The 14,801-nt window shown below is 40.4% G+C and overlaps 2 protein-coding genes across 6 annotated transcripts in view; both read right to left on the bottom strand.

Annotated features, from left to right (window-relative positions):
- MRPS35 (mitochondrial ribosomal protein S35) overlaps positions 1–8,074 on the bottom strand; it is a 57,756-nt gene extending 49,682 nt beyond the window's left edge. For 2 of the 5 annotated variants that reach the window (XR_015721661.1, XM_045811754.2), the window contains exons 1-3: positions 7,909–8,072; positions 3,783–3,829; positions 1,984–2,151 (exon numbers count right to left, since the gene is read on the bottom strand). Coding sequence is in view for 4 of the 5 variants with exons in the window: in XM_045811754.2 (XP_045667710.2) it covers positions 1,984–2,151; positions 3,783–3,829; positions 7,909–8,020 (327 nt within the window). In the remaining variant the exon portion in view is untranslated. Of the gene's footprint in view, positions 1–1,983; positions 2,152–3,782; positions 3,830–7,365; positions 7,774–7,798; positions 7,876–7,908 lie in introns of those variants that run through there. The other 3 variants (XM_087855726.1, XM_087855727.1, XM_045811755.2) reach the window with 3 other exon arrangements.
- A 2,237-nt stretch (positions 8,075–10,311) lies between these two features.
- On the bottom strand, positions 10,312–14,788 carry REP15 (RAB15 effector protein). The gene has a single exon (XM_045811756.2). The coding sequence runs from the start codon at positions 14,198–14,200 to the stop codon at positions 13,490–13,492; it is 711 nt and encodes a 236-aa protein (XP_045667712.1). The 5' UTR covers positions 14,201–14,788; the 3' UTR covers positions 10,312–13,489.
- Positions 14,789–14,801: the final 13 nt, after the last annotated feature.

Below are 14,801 nucleotides of genomic sequence, written 5' to 3'. Positions count from 1 at the left end.
TTCAAATCAAAACCACCTTGAGATACCACCTTACGCCAATTAGAATGGCAAAAATTGACAAGGCAAGAAACAACAATTGCTGGAGAGGATGTGGAGAAAGGGGAACCCTCTTACACTGTTGGTGGGAATGCAAGTTGGTACAGCCACTTTGGAAAACAGTGTGGAGGTCCCTCAAAAAGTTAAAAATAGAGCTACCCAATGATCCAGCAATTGCACTACTGGGTGTTTACCCCAAAGATACAGACATAGTGAAGAAAAGGGCCATATGCACCCCAATGTTCATAGCAGCATTGTCCACAATAGCTAAATTGTGGAAGGAGCCAAGATGCCATTCAACGGATGACTAGACTAAGAAGATGTGGTCCATATATACAATGGAATATTATTCAGACATCAGAAAGAACGATTACCCAACATTTGCAGCAACATGGATGGGACTGGAGATTATGCTAAGTGAAATAAGTGAAGCGAGAAAGACAATTATCATATGGTTTCACTCATTTATGGAACACAAGGAACAGCAGGGAGATCTGTAGAAGAAGGATGGGAAGAATGAAGGGGGGGTAAACAGAAGGGGGAATGAACCACGAGAGACTATGGACTCTGGGAAACAAACTGAGGGCTTCATAGGGGAGGGGAGTGAGTGAGGGATTGGGATAGGCCGGTGATGGGTATTAAGGAGGGCACGTATTGCCTGGAGCACTGGGTGTTATACGCAAACAATGAAACATGGAACACTACATCAAAAACTAAGGATGTACTGTATGGTGACTAACATAACATAATAAAAAATTAAAAAAAAAAAGAAAAGAAAAGAAAGTCAACGATACTGTAATAGTGCTGTATGGTGATAGATGGTAGCTACATTTCTGGTGAGCACAGCATAACACACAGACTTGTGGAATCACTATGCTGTACACCTGAAACTGATGTAAAATTGTGTGCCAACTATACTTCAATAAAAAAAAAAGAAGAGGAAGATTCTCATATAGTGGAAAACACAGTTTATGACAATTATACTGTATATAACATGAACCATCTGAGATACACATTCTCAGATTAAGCACATTCATATTTTTTTAAAAAGCTTATAGTTAACACTGCCTGGGTGGCTCAGGCGGTTAAGTGTCTGCCTTCAGCTCAGGTCATGATCCCAAGGCCCTGGGATGGAGTCCCACCTTGGGCTCCCTGCTCAGTGGGGAGTCTGCTTCTCCCTCTGCCTCCACCCCACCCCTCACTCATGCTTGCGTGCAGGCACGCGTGCTCTCTCTCACAAAAATAAATAAATAAAATCTTTAAAAAAAAGCTTATAGTTCATAAATCATTATAGATGCTACCAAGAATCTAACATGAAGCATTTAATGTGACGTATTTTGCTTCAAGAAATAAAGAAGTTTAAGGACTGTAAAAGTATTAAATAAAATTCTACTTTTCTGGATAGAAAGTTTTAAAATCTCTCTTTTAAAAGTAGATTTCAGGGGCACATGGGTGGCTCAGTTGGTTAAGCGTCTGCCTTCGGCTCAGTTCATGATCCCAGGGTCCTGGGATCGAGCCCACACCCTCTGCCTCTCCACCCATTGGTGCTCTCTTACATGCATGTGTCCTCTCGCTCTGTCTCTCAAATAAATAAATAAAATCTTAAAAAAAAAAATTAAATTTCAGCCCCCAATTCTAATCTCAAATAGGTTATTTCACTTTTCTTAGTCCTACTCGAAAGATACAAGATAGAAAAAATAGAAAAGAAAAAGCCAAAAGGGAAGCCACAGGACAAACTGATTATATTCTTAAATACCCAGGATTCTGAGTCTTCTTTATCATGGACAATCAGAATGTACCATCCATTATTACCTGAAAAAAAATGTAAACTAAAATACAATAAGCTGCTGCTACACACTGAACCCTTAAGTACAAAACAGAGTAGGAGTGGGAAGAGGATCAGCATTTATTTAAAGTCTTGGTCAATGAATCAGCAATTTATCTTACCTTTAAAAGTTCTAGATTTCCCTCCTTTGCCATGGGCACCCCCCTTTTTACTGGATAACCCATTCGAATGGGAAGAGGTACAGCAGAGGGTTTAAATGGTGCTGCAACAGGATAAACACTAGGCCAGTCTTGGTCAACAGCCATTTTCTCTGTCCTAGGAGGTAGTGCCTACGGAATATAAAATAGTTTAATATTTTAAATATGAATATGATCTTTAATTTTAAAGCAAAAAAGCTACAATTAAAAGAAACATAAGCAGAATTGCAACCTACATAAAATCTGACCTGTTATAGAACTGCTGCTATTCAAATGAAAAAACACCAAACCTACCTAATATTTTTGCACTGTTTCTGCAAACCCTCTGGTAAGGATCCCCTTTAATAGCACACTTCCTTCACTAAAAATTTCTGTGGATTTAGACTTTTAGCAAATTTTTTACATTTTGTGAAAGAGTAACAATGTATTTTGAAATACAGATCTTCCTCAACTTACAATGGGTTTATTGGGACACTGAGTGTATACATTGATTGGCCCAATAAACCTCCATCATAAGTTGAAAACATAGTAAGTCAAAAATGCTTTTAATCACCTAACCTACCAAACAGCATAGCTTAGCCTAGCCTCCCTTAAATGTGCTCAGAACACTTACACTAGCCTATGTTTGGGCAAAATCATTTAAAACAAAGCCTATTTTATAATAAAGTATTGATTATGTCATATAATTTATTGAATACTATACTGAAAGTAGGAAAAAAATGGTTTGTGAGTACAGAATGGTTGTTAAGTGTATTGGTTATTTATCCTCATGACTGTGGCTGACTGGCAACTATACCTATCTGCCACTGCCCAGCATTGTGCAAGTTTCATACTGCATTAATGCTAGCCCAGGAAACGATCGAAATTCAAAATTCCGAGTACGGTTTCTACTGAACGTGTACTGCTTTCTCACCACCATAAAGTCGAAAAATTGTAACCTGAACCACTGTAAGCTGGTGACCATCTATAGTTTTTAGAACTTTCTTGATGGAAGTCAGTACATGAGGGGACACAGAAAATTTGGAAATAAAGGAAATAAATAAATAACAAGAACTTAGAAATAAGTAAATGGGTTAAACTAATTGAATACATACATAATGAGAAATTACCGTCTCCCAGTTCCAGAGAATAGCTATGTGACAATTTAGTCAATCCCATTAATATACACATATTTTTTTAAAAACCGTATTCATTAGAAGGGATGGCCAGGATATAAAAGTAGGGTTTAAAGAAGCAAAATTTGGCAATGTCCAACAATGCAATATCAAAACCAATGTAATGTATGCCCTGAAGAAGGTAATATTCCTGTGAAAATAACTACTCGAGATAATTATAATTTGGTACCATTTAACTTCCATCTAATAATCTGTCTCCGTTCTGACTCCATCCTCAACAAGTGACCTTAAGCTTTGGATTCTTCCATAGACTTGCCTATAGGGTGAGACCAAACTGGTGAGATTAATACACATATCCCAGGCTTCGAGATTATTAAAAGCAGCATCAAAAATAATTCTATATTCTAGTTTATATACTGATTTCCTGGGAGTATGTGAGTGAGTCGACCTCTCAAAGATGATCCATTTTTCGGGGTAATGACAAAAACCAGTTAAAGACTACAGCCAAGGCTCTGGCAGTCACCAAGTACACATCCCCTTGTGAAGCCTTCTTGGGCAGCACTCTTCTGCCTTATCATGAATATCTGCCTCACTTTAGTAGAACTTCAGAAATCATTAAGATAGTATATAGTAGAGTATATTAATTACCTTTCTTCTCAGTGGTCTTTCGTATCTGGATGTTCTGTTTGCTGTACCTAAAAGACAACACAGTAGTTACAGAAAACTGAATAATGTACAGTTGTTCAACACTGATCATGATCCCACAACTCTCAGAGTATTTCAGGTTTCAGTAATACAAAAATGAAAAAATAATCCATTTTCCGTAAGCTCTGGGACAAACTCGTCTTAATGAAAAGTCAGAAATAGTTAAGAGAAGTCCAGAGTTATTTAAATATAAAGTGCATTGTGATTGATGATATAGTGAACTCATCATCTAAAGAATTATTTTCAATAAATTTTAAGGTTCATAGTCAAACTCACTTTCCCAAGTTAAAATATCTAGTTAGAAATGAGTATTTTAAAGATATCGATTTTAAAGTATTTTAAAGTATCTTTAAAGATAACGGACTTGAAATGTTTGAACTATAAAAAAAAAAAAAAAAAAGAAAGAAAGAAAGAAATGTTTGAACTATAAATATACTTGCTCATATCTGGAATTATTGGGTTCCACCAAAAAAACCCTTGTTTTTCCTTCTGTATTGCATATTAGAACTGCCAATGCTACAATAATGCCAGTATTAACAAAAATCATAGCCATTCCTAATAAATCATATAATTATAGAAGAGAGTAAATTATTTACATACAGTATATACCTTTAAAAATATTACCTTATGTCTCTCTAAATGTTCTGCTACATTAGAGTAACAATAGCTATAATTATTCAGCACTTTCACATACCAGACACTGTGCTATGTGTTTTTCATTATTTCACTTAATCTTATTGTTCACAATAACTGTAAGTACTATTATTATCCTTAGTCAGAGGTCATTTAGAGATGAGAAAACTAAGAATCAAAGAGGAGGGTGACAACAGCATTGTATACAGGACTCTTCACACTCTGAACCACTTCTATCTCTAGCTTCATCTCCCTTCACAAGGTCCCACAGCTACACTAAACTTCCAGTACCAGAGCCTTGGGACTTTCTCCAAATTTACTGTTCTTTCTGCCTGGAATTTGCCTCCCTTCCACCTGTCTGGCTTCTGTCCCCTTCCACCTTCCCATTTCTTTATCTGACAAATTCTTATTCATTCCTTGATAGTAATTCATTTATTCATTCAAAATCATTTGAGTGATATTGTGTACCAGAAACAGAGAAGGCAGCAATGAGCAAGAGAAACACAGACCTTGCTTTCACAGAATGTAGTCTGTCAAATAAGAGAACTATTTAACAAGTAATTTCAATAAATAGTCATAATATTAATGGCAACATATAGCAGGGGACCAAACTTAGTCAATTAGTTGGAGAAAATCTCCCTGAAGAACCGGATGTTAAGCCGAAACCTTAAGGATGAGCAAGAGGTAGCTCTGGGAACAGGCAAGTGAGAAAGTTTCTATGGAGAAAAGGAGATGAAAAATCAATAGGAAAAGTTCAATATGGCTGAAATTTAAGACTAGAACAGAAAGAACACTGAGAAAAGAGGTTGGAAATATTTAATAAGCACCTCAACTATAATACATCATTGACAGAGCTCTTGATTTTCTTCTTCCTGATCCCTGTAAATGATACTGCTATTCATTCAATTACTCAGGGTAAGAATCTAACATGCTTCCTGAGACTTTTCTTCATGCCCCATATCAAATCTCTTCAGTAAGTCCTCCCAGCTATACCTTTAAAATATATCCCGTATTCAACTACGCCACCTTCTCTGCTATTACATCAATCCAACCCACCATCACTTCATTTGGACTACTACACAGGCTTTCAAATTCATCATCTGGATTCCACTCTTACCCCACTAAAGTTGGTTCTCCACACAGTAGTAGTCAGTGATCTTTTTCTTTTTTAGTATTTTATTTATTTATTTGACAGAGAGAGAGTGAGCACAAGCAGCGGGAGCGGCCGGCAGAGGGAGAAGCAGGCTGCCCACCAAGCAGGGAGCCTGACGCGGAGCTCGATGAGGGGCTTCATCCCAGGACCCCAGGACCATGACCTCAGCCGAAGGCAGATGGTTAACCAACCTGTCTGAGCCACCCAGGTGCCCCAGTGATCAGTGATCTTCTAAAAGTATAAATCAGGGGTGCCTGCATGGCTCAGTTGGTTAAGCATCTGACCCCTGCTTTTCCTCAGGTCATGATCTCAGGGTCATGGGATCGATCCCCATGTCAGGCTCCATGCTCAGAGCAGAGTCTGCTTGTCCCTCTCCCTCTGCTCCTCCCCCTCCCAAATAAGTAAATATTTTTTTTTTTTTTTTTAACAAGAGAGAAAGCAGAAGTGGGGAGAAGGTGAAGCAAACTCCCTGCTGAGCAGCGAGCCCTATGCAGGACTCAATCCCAGGACCCTGGGATCTTGACCCGAGCTGAAGGCAGATGCTTAATGGACTGAGCCACCCAGGCGCCCAAATAACTAAAAATTTTTTTTAAAAAGTATAAATCACATGGTATCACTTCCATGTTCAAAACCTTCCAGTATAATCCTAAACTTATAATAAAATCCAAGCCAAATGCCTAAAAGCCATTGTGAGATCACATCATTACTTATCTTTCTGACATCTTAGACTACCACTCACCTATGTTCACTTACCTCCAAGTTGACTTTCTGTTCCTTGATCACACCCCTAAGCTTGTTCTCACTTCTGGGCCTTTGCACTAGCAGATCCCTATGCCGACAATGATCCTCCCCCCAGATCTCGGCATGGTATATACCATGGGATCCACTCAAATGTCGCTTCCCCAAGGAGGTCTTTCCTGACTATCCAGTATTTTCCTACCCTATAGCCAGTACCCCTCCAATCCATCATTCTCAATACGCTGCTTTATTTTTCTTCGAAGCATTAATCACCATCTGACATTATACTGACATTATTTTGTTAATAGTCTGACTTTACCAAAAGAATGTAAACTTCATGAGATGAGAGAGCTTGCTATATTCCAGTATCTAGAACACTATCCAGCACACAGGAGTTGAGTATTTACAAACTGAATACAAAACTTAAAGAAAGGGGCGCCTAGGTGGCTCAGTAGTTAAGCGTCTGCCTTCGGCTCAGGTCATGATCCCAGGGTCCTGGGATCGCGCCCCCTGCTCAGCGGAAAGCCTGCTTCTCCCTCTCCCATTCCCCTGCTTGTGTTCCCTCTCTCACTGTGTCTCTGTCAAATAAATAAAATCTTAAAAAAAAAAATACTTAAAAGACATAAGCATTAAGACTATAAAGGGCCACTCTGATAAGTTAAGGAATTCATCCTATCTTAAAGCAACGAGAAAGCATTTGTAGATTTTGAACAAGGGAGTGGCAAGGTTTTGCTTTTTGAATACTTGAGTCTGGTTGTGAGAATTCAACTTAGGAGTGCAAGAGCAGAAACAGGGACAGAAAAGAAACTACTGTAGAAGTGAGAGATGGCGGCCTAGACTGAACTGTTGGTAATACGAAGATGAGCGATATTACAGAAGGTAGCATGGACAGCACCTGGTGAATGACTGGCCACGCCCTCTCTTTGACATAGCTTTCCCTGACTCCCGTGGGCTCTTCCTCAATGCCCCTGTGTTACTCTATTCACGCTTCCATTACAGCACCTCACAATGCATATAGTATGACTCCGTTTTCCAAGGCAAGTACAGTATCTTGAATGAAGGTCATCTCAATAACGCCTGTTGAATGAAGGTCATCCCATTTGGTGGCACAGCTAGGGCTGGAATTCAGAGTTGCAGTTTGTTCCAAGACAGCTGTATGCTTCTCTTAACGTTCGAGAAAACCCATGGTTCAACACTGCTCAACAAACATCACCAGCCACCAGTAACTAGTGACCCTGCTGTGCCAGCGGCCGCGCAAGGGAGCACCAGAAAGTACGGGTCACTGTATAGGGGTGGGGGGAACAAGCTCGCCACGTCCAAAACACCCAGAAGCAGAAATCGGTGACTAGAAATCCGGTGACACGGCGCAGAGAAGAGACCCACACTTGCGGCTTTCCTTCTGGGAAGGCCAGCGACCAGCTGCCAGAGGACGTACCGGCTTCCCCCAGACGGTGCGGACTCCGCCACCGCGGCGGCCATCATGGTATTCGGTATTCCGCCCTCTCACCTCCCCCAAAGCCCGGAGGCGACGCGACAGACACTCACGCGGGCTTCGTTTCGCAGGGCTGGAGGCTGGAGACACGGAGGTACAAAAGGCACGCAGGGTCCTGGGCCCCGACTGCAGAGCCAACCACGCGTGGAGAGCGGCGGCCGCCATGGCTGCGAAGACGGCAAGCCAGATGGGACAAGCGCAGTCGGGAGTCAAGGGGCGGGTTTGAGGCCGCTACCGCGCAGGTTCGCCCGGTCTTGCCCCGCCCCTAGGGTTGGAGAACCAGGAAACAGGTGGGCCGGCAAAGTCAGCGCGGGAGTCAAATGTGCGGGATGATAACCCCAAAACAGAAAGAACTAATAAAAACAAAAGGTAAAAAAAAAAAAATAAAAAAAAAAAAAAAGGAAGAAGCAGCAGTGAGTCCAAGGAGGTCCATAAGGACTGGGGGAGATATGGCTTACAGAGGCAAATTTGATCTGGGTGGAATTTCAGATGACCCGGGAGTCTGGCAATTTACCTTAGGGCCCTGCTCCTTTGCAACTGCAGCTTTCCCACACTTTCTGGGTTTAAAGAAGTCTTGAGCTGGTGCAAGTGATATACTCTAAGGGCGAGACAGTATCTGAAAATAGTTAAAAGGATGGCCTCTAGCCAAACTACTTCTGTTTTAAAAAGTTGACTTCATCTTTTCTTGGCTGGGTTGCTCCGAATCAAGTAAATATAGGCAAAGCTCTGGGTGAAATATTATCATACAGTGAGCACCCTGTGTGCATAGGCTGTAACTGTTACCAATGATTTGGTTAGCTCGTTTGTAGATCAGGTTAGAATTGCAAAAACTCATCAGGACCTCGAAAATAATGGTCGTTCTTTAAATGAGATCTCTTCTTTTCTACCCTACTCTATTTCTATAGAAAGGTGTAGGTTTGTGTGTCTGTGGAGAAGGTGAGTTCAAGGTGTTCCTACCTCAAGGCATCTTGGCTTGGAACTTATTTTGACAACCTCTACCCTAGGATAGATTAACGTACAACATTAATAAAATTATCCTCTGTTTTTTTAATAGGTACTATAATATTTAACCAAAGTACAAAATTGTAGTAACAGGAATAACTGGGAACAAACACCACTGACTCTTGGTTAGCATACCAAGTAGAGCAGGGGAATGCAGGTGTCCCAGAGTAGTGTGTTTGCAAGCATTCAGTACGCTATGGACATCAATCAGTATGGGGAGGAGGGATAACTGGCAGATAGGGACAAGTATTTGTGATAATCACCATTCTCATCTCCTCTGGCCTTTTACCATCCCATAATTGTTCCAAAGCAGAAGTACAGGGTGTTAGGTTAAATGCCTCTAGACTTCATTTTATGATATTTTGTTTTATTAATTTTCACAGAACCAACCCTGCTAATGCCTGGATTTCGGGTTTTTAGCATCTAGAACTGGTGAGAGAATAAATGTCTGTCATTTTAAGTCACTCGATTTGTGGTACCTTGTTACAGCAACCCTAGGAAACTCCAATCTCTGCTTCTGTCTTCACGTGGTGTTCTATCCTCTCCTCTATTTTTAAGATTAAAAGCACAGCCTTTTAGTCAGATGGATGTGGGGGTTTGAATCCAGGCTCTGTTTCTTTGTGATCTGGAGAAAATCCACCTAACATCTATGGGCTTCAGTTTCATGGAAAATGGGAACAGTAATATCTTCCTCAGGGCTGTTGTGGATAAGTAGTTATGTTGCAGTAGGCAGAATATAAATGGTGGCCATTGGAATTAAGCTCACGGTCAGTACAGTGGTGATTTTTTGCTCTCTCCAGTTTGTATATTCTAGTACGATGAATTACAAGATCTATACCGTACAAATTTAGGGACAAAAGAAGTATGAATCTTTATGAAATTAGTTTGTATTCAGAGATTTCTCAATTTCTGGGCAAGAAGTTGAGACTTATGTCCTCACCCTGCCTTCCTGTGCTTCCTGTCTTTTTGTCTTACTGTCTCCCTAAGACGTTAGTGGACAGATATGACCAGAGTTAGAGGAGCTAGAGAAATACTTACTGTTTTCCCAGGCATCAAGTACAATTAGGTTCATTCTATATTAAAAGTTAACTCCTTCGTAATGCTGTCAGCAGGCAATAATATGTTTCATGCAGTGTAAACAGTAAAGCATGTACCTAGGAGTCACTAAGAATTACATAATTTTTTAATTGGAAAAGTTCTTAAAAGTGCAGTTGCTCACTTAGGATAAACATCTTTTCTTCGGCTTTTACGACCAAATTATGGCCCCACAAATTATGTAGCCAGTGCTTGTGGAATAATTTTAAATATTATTTTTATTTTTATTATATCTAAATTTTTATCTAAATTATATATATAATCTAAATTTTTATCTAAATTATATATATAATCTAAATTATATATAAATTTTTATATCTAAAACCCAAATTAATCCAGTGGGTTTCTGTCAGAGAGCTACTTTTAGTCAAAACTAACTTCTTTATAAAAAGTGAGTGAACAAAGTTTGTCTACTCACAGGCATGGTAAATAGACAATATCCGGGAATGTGAATGGACCTTGCAATCTAAGTATCTGTCAAAATAGTATTGCTTAAATATATTATGGTGTATACATACAACATAGAGTACTACTTGGACACATGGAAACCGAATTCTGGTTGCACATTAGAATTATTACCTGAGGAGATTTAAGAAAAATTGTCTAGGCCCTTACTCTGAAATACATTGAGTTATTGTTTTTGCTTTTTGCTTTTATGTTCCCCAAGTGAATCTAAATCTGCAGGCAGGACTGAGAACCATTGATGTCAGCCTTAAAGAGGGTATTAAAAAAAAAAAAAGGAAGCCTTGTGGCTCAGTCGGTTAGGTGTCTGCCTTCAGCTCAGGTCATGATCCTGAGGTTCTGGGACTGAGTCCCGCATTGGGTTTCTTGCTCAGTGGAGAGCCTGCTTCTTCCTCTACCTGCCGCCCTCCCTGCTTGTGCTCTTTGACAAATAAATAAAATCTTAAAAAAAAAAAAAGGATATAAATCTATTAGCATGGAATATTGTCCACAACATGTAGTTGTTTTCAAAAATGGAGGTTGTGGATCATATGATTCCATTTGTGTAAAATATTTTTTTTTAAAGATTTATTTTATTTATTTATTAGACAGAGACAGCCAGCGAGAGAGGGAACACAAGCAGGGGGAGTGGGAGAGGAAGAAGCAGGCTCCTAGCGGAGGAGCCTGATGTGGGGCTCAATCCCGGAACGCCGGGATCACGCCCTGAGCTGAAGGCAGACGCTTAACGACTGTGCCCCCCAGGGCCCCCCATTTGTGTAAAATATTCTTAATATGCAGTACATGTTCTGTAAGGTAAACAGCAAACTGTGGAGTGGATGTGGAGAGAGGAGGTGAGACTCCTGAAGGCTTAACTTCTATACTTCTATACTTTTTTACAGCAGAATGCAAATTTTTAAAAAAACACAGTATTTTTTAAATCAGCAAAAGCTTCACATTTTTATTTTCATGAAAAAAAGACTGATAAGTCTTTGATTTATATCTTTCAGCTGTTTAGAACATGAATATTTACAATTTGTACAAGAGTCTTCACAATTTTCGTTAGTTTACAACTTAGTGTGGAAAATGTTACCACAAGCATCGTCTTTGTATTACTTGAACTCATTCCCACTTACAGATAAGAAAACGAAGAGTTAAGTCACCAGACTCTGCTCCTAAGATAGTTCAACTCAAACCCACATGTGATTTCAAGATGAAAGTTGTTTTTACTGTACTAACCGCCTTCTTGATAGCTTCCTCTACACGGCATTGCTACAGATAGGGGTCCCTATGTGCCAAGGAAACACTAATTGGGTGTTTGGGTGCCTTCCAGGCACATTCAAAGCGTGTGCCTTTATTTCTTCCCTTGCATCCTTAACATTTAAGACGTTTAGAAATACAGAATTCTAATTGTGATATATCTCGTAACTTTCATCCAATCATCAGCAAATGCTGTATGCTTTACCTTCAACCCTTCCTAGATGTGACCTCTTCACCCCTCTGCCTGTACCACTCTGATCCAGGCCACCCTTTTCTCTCTTAATAGCTTCCCAGCTGCTCCCTTGGGCTCTACTTTCACTCTTTCCTCCCTAAAACCTAGTCACCACCCAGCAATCAAGTGAGGTGGTGGGTTTTTTCTTTTTCACGTCATCTGTCATACTTCCCCTTTATTGGCTTTTCTGGCTTTTTTTTTTTTTTAATATTATGTTAGTCACCATACAGTACTTCATTAGTTTTTGATGTAGTGTTCCATGATTCATTGTTTGTGTAAAACACCCAATGCTCATTGCAATATGTGGTTTTTTAAGTGTAAGTCTGATCAAGTCATGTCTGTCCCTTGATCACTCACGAGAAAATCAAGTCCTCACGAGTATGGTCTGCTTGTATTATTTGTTGACGATTTCTATGATCTCGGCTCCTATCACTCTCCCCCTGGCTCACTCGGCTCTGTTCACACCAGCTTCCTCTGCTATGCTTCACACACATCATTTCAGGCCCTTTACATTTGCAGTTCTCTAAGCCTAGAACATTCTTCCCCAGATTTATCTGTACTAATGCTCTCCCTTTTCGTTCAGATCGCTGGTCAATTATTCCCTTCTCAGAGGTCTTCCTTAACCACCCCATATAAAGTAGCACCTCCTTCATCCTCTATCCCTTTATCCGTGCTTTATTTTCACATAACACCTGATATATTTTTTAAGATGCATTTTAAATATATATTCATATATTTATTTATTGTCAGTCTTCCACCATTAAAAGAGAAACTGCCCAAGAGTAGGGACTTTGTTCTTTTTACTGCTGAATTGGGAGAGTGTAGGACGGGGCCTAACATAAAATAGGCTTTTACCAATCATGTGAATGAATCTTTCATTTACATTCTTAGGCATTTTTTGCTTCTGTTAGTTTCCCTCCCTTACAGTACTATTATAATTCTACTCAGGCTTTTAAGCAAAGATAGTTTTTATAAGTGATTACACTTTACTTGCAGCAAATGCTACACAAATGTTAATCATCATTACAAGGGATTGCTATAGGGGTCACTGTGTTTAAAGCATAGGAAATTGGACACTCCAGCAAGTCCCAAAGTGAATCCTACCACGAGTCTCTGTGCACAGAGAAAGGCAATGCAGATGAGATGGGAGTAAGGGCAGAGCTTAGAGGAAGAGGGGGGAGTGAGGTTTTGCTTAGGAGTCCTAAAGCGAAACTGGTATTGTCAATGTAATTAAACCTGTTCTGTAGTCTCACGCACCACCTTACCCCGCCCGCCTTCCACCCACAGCAGTAAAAATACATTTTACACTTTCGAGTTCTAGACTTATTAAACAAAGATGCATTTTTTTTTTTTTAGCAAATCAAACTTCAAGGCTGACTTTATTATCCTCTCCTCCCATTCTGATTATTGAATAAATAAATTTTCCCTGCAATATGGGCAGGGTTTTTTCCTCTCTGTCCTCATGTTTTGACCCAGGTGATCATTTTCTTTCAATGGAGGGTGGGTAGAAAAAAAAATCCCATGCTGGCATGATGCAAGTGCATGAGCTTGCCGACAAAAATATTTTTCCTTTTTGCCTTAGGCCAGTCTCATTAGGCACATCCAGGTCAGAGGATGCTGATATAAACCTTGCCCACCTCTCTCAGCCCATCTTTCTTACTCAGACAGTTTCCAAGCAGCTCTCTGATGGAGACACAATCTTCAGTTTCCAGGATAAACTGTGCCACGGCCTTCCGTCCTGGCAGCTGGCCCTGCATGGTCTCCCTTTTGACGCTGTCCAGGACCACTCCTCTGATGTCTTTGGGCTTACCTGGCACCCCAAAGATGATAAACAGGCCCAGACAATCCTCTCCTATCAAGTTACAGAATTCTTCCAGCTTATCAAATCTACTTCTCTTCCTGGAAGGCTCCTCTGCCCTGGATTCCGGAGGTGTGAGGTCCCAGGGCTTAGGTTCCACGGGAGGAAGAGAAGACATGTGCAGAGTTTGCACTGCCAGCTGAAGCCGGATCTGCTTCTCGGATCCCCAGAAGGTCCAAATCCAGTCCGCCCCAAACAGTGCAGCTTGGTGCTTGGTCATCTTGGTGGTGGTGAGCCACTCATCAACTCCCTTGTCTTGGCAGAAAGTGACAAAGTGGATTAAGAAGATCTCATTCAGAGTGTTGGAAGCCGGGCACAGATTGCTCAGAGGATCTTCGAATCCAAGATACTCCTTCACTTTCTGAGCTGCATGGACTATAGCCTCGCTGACAACCTCACAGACGCTGGAAACTTCTTTGCTGTCTGTCAGAGGCAACTGTTGCGATGATTTTTGCCCCATTTTCTCTGCACCCTATCAGTAGTGCTTCCAGAGATGGAACATGTGAAGCTCATTCAGAATGACTTCTTCAGAGTAAGAGTTTTACAGCAAAGTCACGTCTGTTCATGCGGTCCCGGTTTTCCGACTCAACGTTGACGTGGTGTCGCTGAGCGTATATACACACAGCTAAACAAACATGTTGGGTCTCCCTGTTTGCCAACGAGGTGTGTTGTATTCTTACAGATTTCCTGTTGGTTTATTAAATTAGAGATGATTAACTCTCACCAAAAACATCTGTTCTTCTCTAGGACTAGTCACTCTACTTCTAATGTTTGGCAGTCTCTCCCAAGATAGGTTTCTGCTTTTCAAATTTTACTTAAATTAAAAATAGTATTTAGGGCTTTTTTTTTTTTTTTTGGTATTTAGTTCTTTAAAGAACTGTATGCCTCCTTCTTAAGACTAACTTCTTCGACTTTGCTGGCGAGTCGTTTCTCTTGGCTTTTCTAGTAACCCCTCTGCCATGATTCCTTACCCCCCAGCCCAGCTGCCTATTTCCTTTCCCATAGAAACTCCTCAGAATCCTCAAATTTCTACCTGTTGATTTATGCTATAACCCTCCCCC

This window comes from Ursus americanus, chromosome 25, assembly GCF_024610735.1.
Source record: "Ursus americanus isolate L20-20 chromosome 25, mUrsAme1.1.p, whole genome shotgun sequence".
Taxonomy (NCBI): domain Eukaryota; kingdom Metazoa; phylum Chordata; class Mammalia; order Carnivora; family Ursidae; genus Ursus; species Ursus americanus.
Note: the sequence above shows the minus strand (reverse complement) of the source record. Positions and strands in the feature narration are given on the sequence as shown.